The sequence below is a fragment of the Notamacropus eugenii genome, chromosome 1 (genome assembly GCF_028372415.1).
Source record: "Notamacropus eugenii isolate mMacEug1 chromosome 1, mMacEug1.pri_v2, whole genome shotgun sequence".
Lineage (NCBI taxonomy): Eukaryota > Metazoa > Chordata > Mammalia > Diprotodontia > Macropodidae > Notamacropus > Notamacropus eugenii.
The window spans coordinates 305,475,704-305,490,003 of record NC_092872.1 but is presented as its reverse complement, the minus strand read 5'-3'; the positions used below and the strand labels follow the sequence as shown (position 1 = coordinate 305,490,003).

At 37.2% G+C, this 14,300-nt stretch overlaps 1 protein-coding gene across 1 annotated transcript in view; it reads right to left on the bottom strand.

Moving 5' to 3' along the window:
- The window catches only part of SYT16 (synaptotagmin 16), a 320,395-nt gene that overhangs the window by 167,214 nt on the left and 138,881 nt on the right, over window positions 1-14,300 (bottom strand). The window contains exon 2 of the mRNA XM_072629411.1: window positions 6,096-6,275. Within this exon, the coding sequence (XP_072485512.1) occupies window positions 6,096-6,275 (180 nt within the window). The remainder of the gene's footprint in view (window positions 1-6,095; window positions 6,276-14,300) is intronic.

Below are 14,300 nucleotides of genomic sequence, written 5' to 3'. Positions count from 1 at the left end.
TCTCCTTTGTTACTATCACATTTGACCCTGTATCATATCTCCCTGAGTACATCGTATTTCCCATATTTCCTAAAATGCAGAGATTAGGTCGATTTTCACTTTCATAAACCCTTCCACAGTGCTTTGCACATAGAAGATGTTTTAATATACGTTTTTCAAGAAGGCAAAAAGATTAATTAGCATGAGCTAAGGGCAGTTGCCAGGTGGCTAGCCACTCCCAATATACTTTTGTTAAATTGAATTCAATTGTTGATCTATCAGATACGAATAGCTTGTAAGAAGACGTACTACTGGCCAAAATTGCCTTTTCTGATCTTAAGGAATGACAAAAGAGCAAGAACAAATATGTTTAGGCTGTTCTATTTCAAATTATTTCACTGACAAGTTACTGTTTTGCAAAATTCTGTTAAGCTACTGTTTTGCAGAAGTTAATTGCAAACCAGAAGCACACAAAAGAAAGACCAAGCAAAAAAAGAAAAAAGTAGAATATGCTCAAAATCATCTATAATATGTAAAATGTGTATACTCTCATAGAAATTTAAAGTCAGAAATTACTCAAATTGCATCTAGTCTAAATTTATTTGAAATTATACTCATATTCCCCAGATCCTCCAAATAGAACGTGTAATAGTTTGGCTGTGTTTTTTACAACCTTAAGTGATATAAAAAGTGAAAAATTTTTCCTAAAGATCTGCTTTATTATGCAAAGCAAAGGCAAACATATTATTAACAAGGTTAATAAAAACAATGGAGCAAAACAAAAAAAAAAAGAATTGACCAAGAAACTAGTCAATCTCTGCTTCCACTGGAACTCTGAAGCCCTGAGTCAATTTGGTTCTTTACCTCAGTTTTCCAATCTATGAAATGAAAATAAGACTGTCCACCCAGTACTTTCTTGTTGTCAGAGGTGTAACTAGGCCAGGGCATGGAAATTTAGAAGGTGCTGATAGCACTTACGCTTCTTCTCCAGTTTAGCACCTAGTTAGCAAGAATAATTAGCTGGAATCCTAGGCTACTAGATGGCACACTTCCCCCTCCTCTACCCATTCAGCTGCATCCCAGGTGAGCTCCTTTCCAACCCAGCCCTGCTCTATTCCCACCCAATCCCCACCACACCTCCAGGAGTTTCCTACCAACCAGAGATGGAACCAAAGGGACTGGTGTCCCAGGGTTCTTCCATATCCCCTCTCAACTGAATTTGGCTTAAAAAGGTTGATATCGTTTCATGCTATTTGTCCCAGATGTGTTCTGTGAAGCCCTGCACCCACTTCCAACAACTGTATTCTGATTAAGTCTTTCCTTCATCTCCTGAAGAAAGAAGTTTGTTGGATCTCTCTGAGTCTTTCTAGTTCATCTAGACTTTCAACTCAGAGAAAGTCCTGACAGCTAATTTCACTTCTATTTTGACTAATAAATTTTAAAATAATTTTGTCTAATAAAACTGCCACATTTTACATCTGAAGAAACTGGGTCCAACATTACTGACCAAGTTGGTAGTAGAACATGAACCAAAAGCCAGATATTATTACAGTTCCCATTGGTTAGGAATTAGAAGAAAGTCTATAGAAAAGAAATAGTAACTGTAACCCTAACAATCATAGAATTGGTTTTGAAGTTGTTACATTTTTCTGATAAATTAGAATCAAAGATTATATAATGTCTCTATGGGAGAAAAAAATACATTTTTTTCTAAGATACACAGATATAATCTCTTGAAAGTAGAAACATCCATGCATACCTCTGCTTTTTTTTAGACACTAAAAGTGGAGATTTCATTTGTTGAGAAGAATCTAGCAAAAGATCCCTTGCAAATCAGAATTGTGGAAATCAGCCTTATCAGGCTGACCCTGCCCTAGATTTGGAATGTGAGCTTAGAACTGGCATGGAACCTCAGCAGTGGAAATACAGCTTTCACTAGGAATCCTACATACCTAGGATGGATGCAGGGAAAGTCATCCCTCAAAGAGTCTAGGCCATGCTGTGGGAGGAGAGGGCATGGCTCCTTCCTTCCCTTCTTCTCTTGACTTCTAACACAAGCAATCTTGCTTCCTCACCCCTTCCTGTAACCACTTTCTCCTCTCCCCACCCCCATGTACTCTTCAGAGGTGCAGGCCATTCTAGATTGAAATAATGAGGAAATGCATGTGTGCACACACAGGCATAAGTGCCTGGACATACCCCTGGCTACTCCATCCTAGACATGGTTTGGGTTGGGAGAGCCTTAGAATTTATCTACTCCAACCTTTTAACCCACGTATTCTCATAGATGTTAAAAAGACGTCAACCAGTCAGGGGTCTCTGGTCCAGTTTCTTACTTTGTTTAGTGCCTGCTCATTATTTATATGCATAATTTATAATTGTCTTTAAAATCCTCAGACAAAATGTCATATAAAACCAAGAGCCTAAAAGAAAAATATTTTAAATAGCACTAACCTTGTTTTTGATGCCCATTTAAGTTTGAAAAAGAGAAAATATTACCAACTTTAGTCTCCAAATTTCAGTAATGAAGACAATGTATTCATCTGGGCTGTTGTTCTTAGTAGCTCATTACTATGAATGGTATTTTGTTAATGTTCCACAGCTGTAGTTAAAGTTGTATCAGTATTTCTAGCATAAACACCTATTTCAAGGGCTTATTACTCGGTTTTACAAAATGTGTTTGGAAATGAATATTGCTACCACAATGCCTCCATTTAGAGGGAAATTTTCTCCTTCCCCCTCCCCAGTAAAAAACACCCACTTGATAATTCACATTTTAAATATGTTCTAAATGCATGTTTGCATTGATAGAGAGTGACAGCTCTAAAGACTGAGAATGAACACCCACACACCACCAGGGAACTATTGTACAAAAAGAGGCATATAATGTTAAGGAAATAAACATGGGAAAAATGTGCTGAAATGACGTTAAGGTTTTGACACAAAGCCTTGAAAAGCAGGCTCGACAATTCTGGATTCATCCATTATGTGTAATGTACAGTGGCTGGGTCAACGAATACAAATATTTTGTAGCAAAACCTCACCCAATTTCAGGAGATGGTAGCAATGGGTAATGAAGCAGGGGAGGGGGCAGGAAATAGCCGGGGATCAGGAGACCTAGCTTCTATTCCTGTTTCTGCTTTGTGACTTTAACAAGACACCTCCACTCTGGGTCCCATTGTTCTCCTCTGTGAAGTGAGTAATTTTACAGATTTGCATATTCTCGAAGGCTTCTCAGCACTAAAATTCTCTGATTCTATCCAACATGCATTTAAACCTTCTATCTTGTGTCAGTATCTCAGCATGCTAATAACGACAGGGATGTCAAGGGGAAAATGCTAAATTTGGAGCCAAGACACTTAGGTTTGAGTTCCAGCTCTAGTTTGTATGACTTTGGGCAAGTCATTTAACCTCTCCCTGGGCTCCATTCTCCTTCTATGGAAAATGGGTAGGTCAGACAAGGTAATCTCCAAGGTCGCTGACAACTCTGAGGTCTATAAAATGGCAAGATGCATGAGGGAATTCCCAAAACATTTTCTTTCCTCACTCTATTCTGAAAACACCTGCATTTTGAAGCTTTCTTCTTGCCCTGTGGCCCAACCTCCAAGTCCCCTCTCTCCCTTGGAGATTTTTACACACCCATATTGGCTGACTGAGAAACTGCATGACACGGGAAGTAGAGAGCCTGAGAGAGGAACAAGTTGGCCTCAAATCTCATCTTTGACTTATACTGGCTGTGTGGCCCTGGGCTAGTCCCCTCATTCCTCTGAACTGCAAGCAACACTTTAAAACTATAAATTTCAGAACAGGCACCCATCTATGTTGGTAGAAGGAGTTTCCTTGTGGGGAATTCCCTGTACTAAGGATAACGGATCTTGCAAAAACAACACCAACAACTATTTTAAAGAATCCACAGAAAATTAGTAAGGTGATCTTTTGTTTGTTCCTTTTAGCAAAGAGGCAATTTTGCCTGAATACAACCTTTCACACCATTATGTCCACCCTATCCTCCCCCCAAAAAAAGCCTATCTTTTTTACTGTTAAAACATAGTGAATCCTATTGCCCATCTGGTTTATGTGCCAGGAAGAATCAGGCAAGCTCATCCAGAGTATACTTACATAGGGGTTATGGGGAGTGCCCATGCCTTCCATGTGGGGCCACTCTGCTGACAGGTGTAATAAGCTACTGGCTCCATACAGTATTCTGCCTAGCAGCTAGCCCTACTATAGGATCTGGTCTTCCCCTCCTAGATTGATCCTTTTCGGAGGTGAAACTAGGACATCTTTTGCCTCAGTTCTTACCTAGCCTTTAATCACTGAATGAGTGTTGCCTCAGACAAACTGAGCCCTGAAAAAAACCTTAGCTTAAAAAGACCAGGGCCTCCCGCTGTATCCAAGGCCATTATCAGTAGTCCTAACCTATGTCTTTCCCGAGATTCTGATGGCTCTGGAGAATGAAGCTGATGACTTTACTCAGCCCTGCCTCATTTAAATCCAGTTCACTTACAAGTCAAGACATCACCCTCCTCATGTCATTAGTCCTCTTTGAGAATGAAAGATGAATAACCCAAGGATCATATACATAGAAAGCATCAGAAATTGCAGTTGAACCTATGTCCTCCAATTTCAGTCAACACTGTACCATTTCCCTAGAGTTTCCCCATGCTATTTTTGAAACAAAATTAAAAGGTCATTTTATTGGATGACCATGGCAGCTACTCTACCAGTCCAATTTTCAGCTCTGGTCAAGAACACAGAAGAAAGGGGATTTTATCTACAAACTGAACGACGCTACACCTCACCCCTCCCCAATGTCCCTTTTTTCTACCAACAAGAAGAAGAGAAACATGCTGATTTGAAAAATAATAATAAACCACATTGTTTAGCAGCCCTAAGGATGTCTCTGTAAAAAGGCAGAAAATCTTGAAAACACAGTTATTCATGTACCACAAAGCTCTAAAATTAGATAATAGAATGATGATGTAAAGTACTTTTAATACCATTGTATTTCCAGAGGTATGTAGTTGGCCAAATAGTCCAGGAGACTCTCTATTGAAATTGAAAATGTGTAGTGAGGGGTGGCTAGGGACAATAGCAAACCTTCTTTGAAAAGGCAGGAGCATCTTCTAAGTCATGTTGAGATCATGAATATGTGTCCCCAAAGGAATTAGAAGACATAGAACCTCAAACTTGCTCAAGAAAAGGAGGATTGTCAGGTCCTTTTTGTTCAAAAACCTATCATTGTTCACTCAAAGAGGGGTCCACAGACCCAGTGACTTTTCTTTTGCTTTTATGATCCCAAAGCAATCGTATCACATCTGTAAAGTGAAAATGATAAGTGGAGTCACTTTCTATCAGTTCTTCACTCTAAAGAGATCATTGTCCCAGAAATAGGATATGTGTGTGTATGTGTGTGTGTGTGTGTGTATACACATATATATGTATATATATACATATATATGTGTATGTATAAAGAGAGAGAGAGAAATAGAGAGAGTGAGAGAGACAGAGAGAGAGAGAGACAGAGTCAAAAATGTATACTTCCTTCCCCTCTTGGCAAAAGTGAGGGACTAGGGGTGTGGAACATTTCAGATATTGTCAGGAATGACTGATATATGTGTGTTAGATTTTGCTAATTTTTTTCCTCTTCCTTTTTTGAAAGTTTGTGGATCACTGGGGAATGCAAAGTGGCAGCACTGGGTTTAACGGACAGAGCTGTGGAACTGGAGTCTGAAAAATCTGGTCTTGAAATTTGCCTCACATCCTTAATTAGCTAGGTGACCCTGGGCAAGTCATTTAAGTTTTCCAAGTTTTAGTTTACTTCTCTATAAAAGCAGGAGGTTAGGATCAATGGCCTTAGAGGTACCTTCTAATTTGAAATCTATGATTCTATATTTGGAAATGAGGATGATATAAAACTCAAAAGATGTCAAGACTTGCTTAAAAAAGTCACTATTCTTAATAACAGAGAAACAATTTTTGGTGATTAGGAGAAAGGGAGCATGGAAGCTACTATATACGATTCCTTAACTGGTCATACATACTAGAAACATGAGTTCATTCCTTCCATGTTTCAAACCATATGAAATTCAGAATTACTAAGTCATAATGCTTACCCAGTCCCTCATGAACTCCAGACTTGCCCCTGGAGCGCTTTCTCTTTCCTGGATGTTCCAAACATGGGAGACCCCCTATCTTTTCAAAACACAGTTTCTTGTTGATGAAGAGGAAGAGAATTGCCAGTAGAACAATAAAGATGCCAACAGCAGATAAAAAACCGATGGCTTCTGGAGTAACTAGCAAGAGAGCAGAAAGAATATATATCATTGAGACACACAATAGAAAAATCCTATTTTTCTCCAAAGAGTGATCATGGGTATATGAGAATAAATTTCTCCAAAAATTCTTGATTGAACACATTTACCAGCAAAAATTTTTTTTAATTGTACACTGGCACTGGCAATAGAATAGTCACTGATATTTGCTAGATTAAAAGGTATAAAATTCAAGAAATGGAAACTATGAATCAGAATAAGGTTTTTTTTAATATTTATTTTTAATTTATAAACTAAAGAAAGCATTTCCATAACACAATAGAACTTTTTAAAAATATGACAGTGCATGTAACTGTAAATCTGTTACATACAACTTGCTATTCCTTGGAAATATACAATAAAATTATCATGTGAGTTTTTATTTATTTGACTATTTGCTGTGATCTGTCCCAGGATTATCCTTTACAAACAAGGTAGAAACTAAGTATTCTTTGATATTCACTGAAATTTCAACAAATGTGTGCCATTCATTGAAGATAAAAAGACAAAAACAAAATAGTGCCTACCCTCAAGGACCTTATATTCTATGGGGGGAAGGGGAGGGAGGAAACATGTACACAGATAAGTAAACACAAAAGAAACACATAATGAATAATGGTAATGTAATGGCTGGAGACTTGGAGATGGCTCATACTTGAGATGGAATACCACCAAATGGTAGCATCTGGAATGAAAGCCTTCTGTATGGAGATAACACAATAATAAACTAAGAACTTTTGCTTTTCATTTGCAAGTTTTTTCAAGACTGATGAAGAGAACTTCTGAGTTTAATGAAGTGGAGAGTAAAGCATTTCTTTCTGCCTGCCAAACACCTCATTGTTTTTAAACAATTACATTCTATGAGTTTTAGCTGTAATAGATATAAATTATTTCTATTTCAGCTATAATAGCTATTAAAATCAAGAGCTTGAATAAACTGAATTTAGAACTAACTCTTCAAAAACCACCACAACGCAAAGTGTTTAATGAAAATTTTCAAAAATAATGAAGCAATTCAACTGAATCAGGACAATATATACCATGCCTATAATAAGGTAAATGCAAAGAACAAAACTATTGTATTTAAAATTATAATTTAAAGCTATCATAACTATAATTGTAGCTCAAAATATCATGTTTATAATCCAATTTAATTCAAAGTTTCTATTAGGCAGCTATGAGTAAATAAATATGTGTACCACTACCACTGCTCTTTCATGGATGTAAACAAGCTATCAAAAGCCAACTTTTATATGGGCAATTTAACCAATTAAGAATTTTTTTTAAAAATAAAGAGGCTGTTTTGAACTGAATTTTTTTTAAGAAAGCTGTCATATGAATTTAATCCTCTTTCTTCTGTAAACACCATCCTAAGTAAAAAAGAAACTAAAACTTTGGCAAGTCTGGTTTCAGAATAAAAATTACTAATGGTCACAAAATAAATCTCCAATCTTGTGCCTTCTCTTTAAGAAAATGGAATTTTATTTTTAACTTCTAATAGTTTAGAATTTTGAAAGATAAAATATCATTATTGTCACCATTGAATGCAGTCTATTACTATGCCTTCCCTTGGTGCAGAAGTAAGTACCATATAAAGAGACTTTCAAAGCTCTAATGAAACTCACCCTTCCCTTTTCTTTTTTTTGGTTGGTTTTCCAACATCTTCCATCCCACTTCCAAATTTTGGAAGAAGTTAGGAGTTTCCAGTCTAACAGAGGCAATAAAGCTGCAGGTACATGAATGCACATTCAATGAATGTAGAAATTCAAACACTTATATTGAAAGCCCACCAAAATGAAGTAGTATGTATGAGATAAAGGGAAAAAAGGTATCGAAATTGCATGTTTGTTTGTTTTTTCAATCATGATGAGATGCAGGGAGCTTGCAATCAGCATGGGGAAAAGGAATATCCTTGCCAAAGTACTAAACTACTATCATAGCCTCCTGCAGTTCAAAACACTGGCTAAGGCATCCACCAATGAATGAAACCTTCCCAACCTCAAATAAGGCAGTTTCGACTACCAAGAAAGAACATGGTTTCTACCAGATGAGATCAGATTATGGAGTATGCTCTAATTCTGATGGGCACACTTTGTTTTATACACAGTAACCTTTTATACTTCATACAAACCATTCATCAGTAAAAGTAGGGTGGCATAATGAAGAGCTGGCTCTGGTGTTAGGAATACCTAGGTTCAAATTCACCCTCTCACACTTCTGAGGTATATGACCATGGGCAAGTCACTTAACCCCACTCAGCTCCAGTTTCCTCACCTATAAAATGGAAAAGTAATATATGTAGCACTTACTGCAAGGAACCATTGTGAAGATCAAATGCAATACCATAAGCAAAGTGCTTTGCAAATTTTAAAGCATTATAGAAATATCAGTTGTTATCTAGTAGAATGTATGCTCCTTGAGGGCAGGAAACTTTCACTTTTGTTTTTTGTCAACTGTCTAAGCTCTAAATAAATCTAGGATAATATGAATAGTTCAGAAAGAGGTGGCAATTTCCTATTTATGCTATTGCTCATGAATTGTACATAACTTCTCTGATACACACAACAATCTGCACAAATGTGCTTTTTATTCTTTTGGCAGAATTTAAAACTCAGCTCTTGCAGTATTTCACAATACTTACTGCATCATATTTTATATCTTATGAACTTAAAAAGTAAATGCAAAGGAAGGCCCATAGCAGAACCAATCTCACTATGTTTTCATGGACTTGCCAAGTTTGCTGCCAGGTAAATGTGATACATCACTTTATTGAGTCTGCTTGCTTGGTCTAAACAAAAAGCCATTTTGCTTTGACCATCTGTATGGATAATGCATTTTTGCTTATTGTTAATACAATTTTACTTCTTAATGGGAAGGTCTTCCCCACCCGTTAATGGGTTTGCCCATTAAGGGGAGTTTGGTTAGGTAAGATTTGTAGGAAGGCCCACACTTTTTGTTAATGAGGCACTGGTTCTAAAGGGTTGTGATGCCGTCTGGCTCTAAAAAGTGTATAAAGACTCTGAGATACATTTTTATTTGGGGATGCATTTTTATTTTTATTTATTTTTACTCTTTGGAAGTGTCTGGCCAGAACAGACTCTGGGCAGCCAATAAGCAGCCCCCACAGCTTTGAAAACCCAGATGTAGGTGCTTCTGTCTCTGGTAACTATGTATTTATGTAACTGTCAGATCTGTCTGTTGATCTATGATGTATGCATTGCTTATGTCAGACAGTTGGAAGCATGTCTGTTGATCTTGATTTCTCTGTATTTTCTCTGAAGTTTAGGGTGCTGACTTTTTCCCCTGAACTAAGCAATTATACATGTGTTTGATTAAAATGATTGTTGACCTCAACAAAAGTTGCTTTTTCTTTTAGAAAAGCAGATCTAAGAACCTAGCAGGCCCTTCTGTGCATGTCGAGGTGTTTTCTGTTACACCATCCCAAGCCAACATCCACATACGTTGTGAGGAAATCATGGTTGAGAGACTGAAAAGGAGCCCAAGGATTCAAAGGATCACAAGTCAGGGAGTTCATTACTCACAAGCAAACAGACATGCAGCTACCCAGACCTACTATTCTCATGGGCAGTACAGGGAATGACATGGATGTGGTACAAATTGGGAACCCAGATCTCTGGGTCTCTGCTTTCATATCTGATTGTTGTTGCTAGCCAGATTCACAGGAACCAATTGCGAGGAAGACCTTAACAGCAGTTGATCAATGGGCAATCTGGACTGTGACCTCTCCTTAACCTCTCCTTACTAACCACAGTACACATGGATGTTTGCTAACCCTGCATGCATGGATTTGTTGAAGTTTGCTAAAGTGATTATGATCAGTAGAGCCTTGCATTCCTAGTCTAAATGAAGCTGACTCAACTAGTATCTGGGTACATAGAAACTTCCTGATATATAAGCAGGTCAATCAGTGGTCAAACCTGAAGCCACTCTTGTCAGCTAGGGCCTAATGGTAAACCAGTCCTCACATACATATAAACCAAAGCAAGCTACTCTTCCTCTGCATTCACTTGATGCAGTATTTCTGTGCCTCTGGTCCAAATGGAATTAAAAACTGTGGCAGAAAAACTCTTAAAATCATTTCAGATCCTGTGCACAGAAGTGCTTCAGCGAGGGAAAAACATTACATATATCATCTGCTCCTGATGACAAGGGCACATATGTCAAGAAATTCAAGTACCATCTGCAAAGTAACTCCTCTAATTATTTCAGTAATTACTAAATTAGAAATCTGACGGCTGTGAAGTTCAGTCACAGAATTTGTGTTATGAAACTTCATAAAAGTGAGACTTTTAGCTCTCTGACATGCCATTGGGTAGCCCCGTCTGTTAATTTTCAAATAATGTCCCAGAGACACTGGGAGATTATAGTAGGATGGAGGATGCTACATGTCATGTAACCACTAAATGTTTGTAAGTCAGAATCAACAGTCATTGGAGAAGTTCAGAAGGTTAACTGTCCACTTTCCATCTGACTTCATAACAAGAACTGGAATTACGATAAGAGAAGATAGAAAAGAGTTCTAAAAGTTGTAAGTGGCAACAGAACTTATAAATTAGCATCTTCTTGTTGTTCAATTGTTTTCGGTGTCCAAGTCTTGATAATGTCATTTGGGGTTTACTTGACAAGGATACTGGAGTAGTGTACCATTTCCTTTCCTAGATCATTTTATGCATCAGAAAACTGAGGCAAGCAGGATTAAGTGACTTGCCCGTGGTCACATAGCTAGTTAGTGTCTGAGGCCAAATTTGAACTCAGAAAGATTTGTCTTCCTGACGTCAGGTCCTGCACTCTACCCACTGTGCCACCTAGCTGCCCTCATTTCATTAACTCCCCACCAAAAAGAAGGAGTATTGGGAAAGAGAAACTCCAAGAGTTTCTAGACTAAGATATCTCCCCAGCCCACCCCCAAAGAGTGAAAATTACTTCACTGATATGAGTCAAAGAATATATTCACAATTTCTGTCAAGCAATTAAGCTCCTTACATTGGACCCTGAGAAACTCAGTCCTTGACTTCAAACTAAATGGTTTTATTTTCCTTCCTTCTCAGTACTTCAGAGAAGAGAGCATGAATGTCTTTAGCAAAGTATTTAGTAGTAGAATTATCATATGATAAAATAATGTATGAAGTGTCTTCGTCAAAAAATCATTTGAGGAAAGTAGCAAAGGTTCCATTTTACAGATAAGGAAACTGAGCTCTTAGAAATTAAATGATGTGATCACACATATATAACCTATAAGAAATAGCTTACTGTCTCAAGTGAGGGAGGAGGAAAGGGAGGGAACAAGAAAATTTGCAGCTCAAAAAAATTTTTAGATAAATGTTTAAAATTGTCATTACATGTAACAGGAAAAAATAAAATGCTATTTTAAAAAAAGAAATTAAATGGCACGTACAAGGACATGTAGCTAATAAGTAGAGAGGAATTAGAACTTCAATTCTTTAATTCAATGGGATTTTCCCTTCTACATCAGAGGTGTCAAACAGGAAGCTAAAACTACATTAAAATGTAATTAGAAGATATCTAATGAAATAAATAAAAATACTGTAGAACAAAGATAATGTTAATATGTGGTTTCCTAAGTCAGTATGTGGTCTGCAGGGATCTTCATGTTCATTTAGTGACCCATTTCTATTTGAATTTGATACCACTGCTGGTGCATCGTACTACTTCTCAGACACACAATTCAAGGGTAATATGGTATAGAAGTCATGGTATGATTTGTTATAAATGCATATTTACATATATTTTAATCTAACAAGATCACTATAAAATTTCTAGGGTTCTATATATGAGAAATTTGAGTGTGAGTAGTTACTAAGGACTATCAAGGGAATGGATAACTTTGATTTTTCTAATTCTATTCAACAAACATTTATGAGACAACTGATTATAGTTAGAGCAGTTAGAGTTCAACAAACCTTAGAGGCCATGAAGTCCAACCCCATTAGTTTTACAAATGAGAAAACTAAGGCACAAAGAGGTTAAGGGATTTGCCCAGGTCCTGCAACTAGTAAGTGCCTGGGCCATGGTGTAATTCAGGCCTTCCTGACTTCTGGACTTCATCTACTGTGGCAGCTAGTCGATGCCAGGCAGCGGGAAAGGAGATGAAGACACCAACATAAAAAAATGAAACTGGAACCAAATGGAAATATTAAAAAGTCCATATGGAAAAAGAAATAAACCTGAGGATTGAGAAGCACTGAAGGAGGGGAAAAAAAGGTAATGAATGTAGACTTGTACTTTTAGACCTTGAAACATATTAAAAAGCATTTGTCATAACTATCCAGTAATGAGCAAAACTTAGATATAGATTAGTGGAATAGACTAGAGAACTCAGAGGTCAAACTAACTAAACGCAAAAGATTAATGTCTGAAAAACCTAGAAAAAATAAAAACTAGGAAAGAATACATAAGAACTATTAATATTGATGATATTATTGTAATGTTAATTAGAGAGTTAAAGATCTTCCCCATCCATTGAAGGACCTGCCCATTAAGGGAAGTTTGATTTAGAGGAGGCTCATACCCTTTGTTAATTTCTAATGCACTGGTTCTCCAGGGTTGTGATGCCCTCTAGCTCTTAAAAGTGTATAAATACTCTGAAGTGAGGTTAAACTCATTGGAAGTGTTTGACCAGAGGAGACTTTGGGCTGCCATTAAGGAACCCCAACCCCAGCCCCCACCCTTGGCTTTTAAAACCCAAATATTGGTGCTTCTCTCTCTGGTAACTATGTATGTGTGGTCAGACAGCTGGATCTATCTGTTGACCTGTGATGTATGTATTGCTTATGGTCAGACAGTTGGAGACCCTGTCTGTTGATCTTTGTTTCTCTGTTTGTATTTTCTCTGAAGATCAGGGTGCTAACATGTTTTTCCCTGAACTAAGTGAATGATATATGTGCTTAATTAAAGTAATTGTTGACCCCTAGTTGCTTTCCTTTTAAAAATGCAGATCTAAGAACCTGTACAGCAGGTCCTCCTGCATAGGCCAAGGTCCAATTGTTGAAAGGAAATTCTTTGTTTGGACTTTTATCCTGATTAGCAAGGCAAAACTCAGGACTTTTTAGTCCTGCTTAGGACTAAAAATTTAGGATTAAAAGGATTTTCTCATAAGTATATCAAAGGTAGCAACACACTGATGGGCTGATCACTGAACATCAAGGATGACTTCAAGGTGAACACAGCTTTTATCTTCAACTATCGTAATGAGATAAAGATGATTCAGATAGGTTAACTTTAACAAAAGAGGTTAGACTTGGCATCTCAGTTCCTCCCCCAGGAAGCAAGTGTCAATTCACTGGTAGGAGTACATGACAAAGAATAGGTAATACAAAAAGTTACAGACTCACGTGGCCTTTTCCAAACTCCCCCAACGCTGACCCACAAGCCCAGCTGAGAACAACAGGTCACTAAGCCAACATAGCATTCAATAACATGATAAAGAAATAGTCAAACAAATTATTAGCTTCACCATTTTTTTTCTCAGCAATGCTCATTTGATACCCCAGAGGTAATAGAAAGCTAACCATTTAAAATTAGAAAGAACTTACTTGAGACTTAGGTGCGACTTAGCACAACCCATAATCGAAATACTAGCAACCAATAATTTCACAGTGATTTAAAAAACAGCCTTTTTGCATCATCCTTTTGGTGTTATCTTTGATGTATTGATAAATATATGTTTAAAAGTTGTTGACTGCTTATGAAAATGAGTAGGATGGATTATCTTCTTCAGCTGCACTAAAATATAAATTTTCATGGAATATAGCAGGATACAGTAGAAACAGCAGCTTTGAGTCAGGAAAGATCTAGGATCAGACCCAGCTCTGTCTGTAATTAGCAACGTGACCAGGGACAAATCACTTAAATTCTCTGAACCCCTCTTTTCTCATCTGTAAGATGGGGATAATTCTATATGTAGCACAAGATTGTTATAAGGATCAAAAGAGTTAATGCACAAAGAATATTTGCAGATCTTAAGAT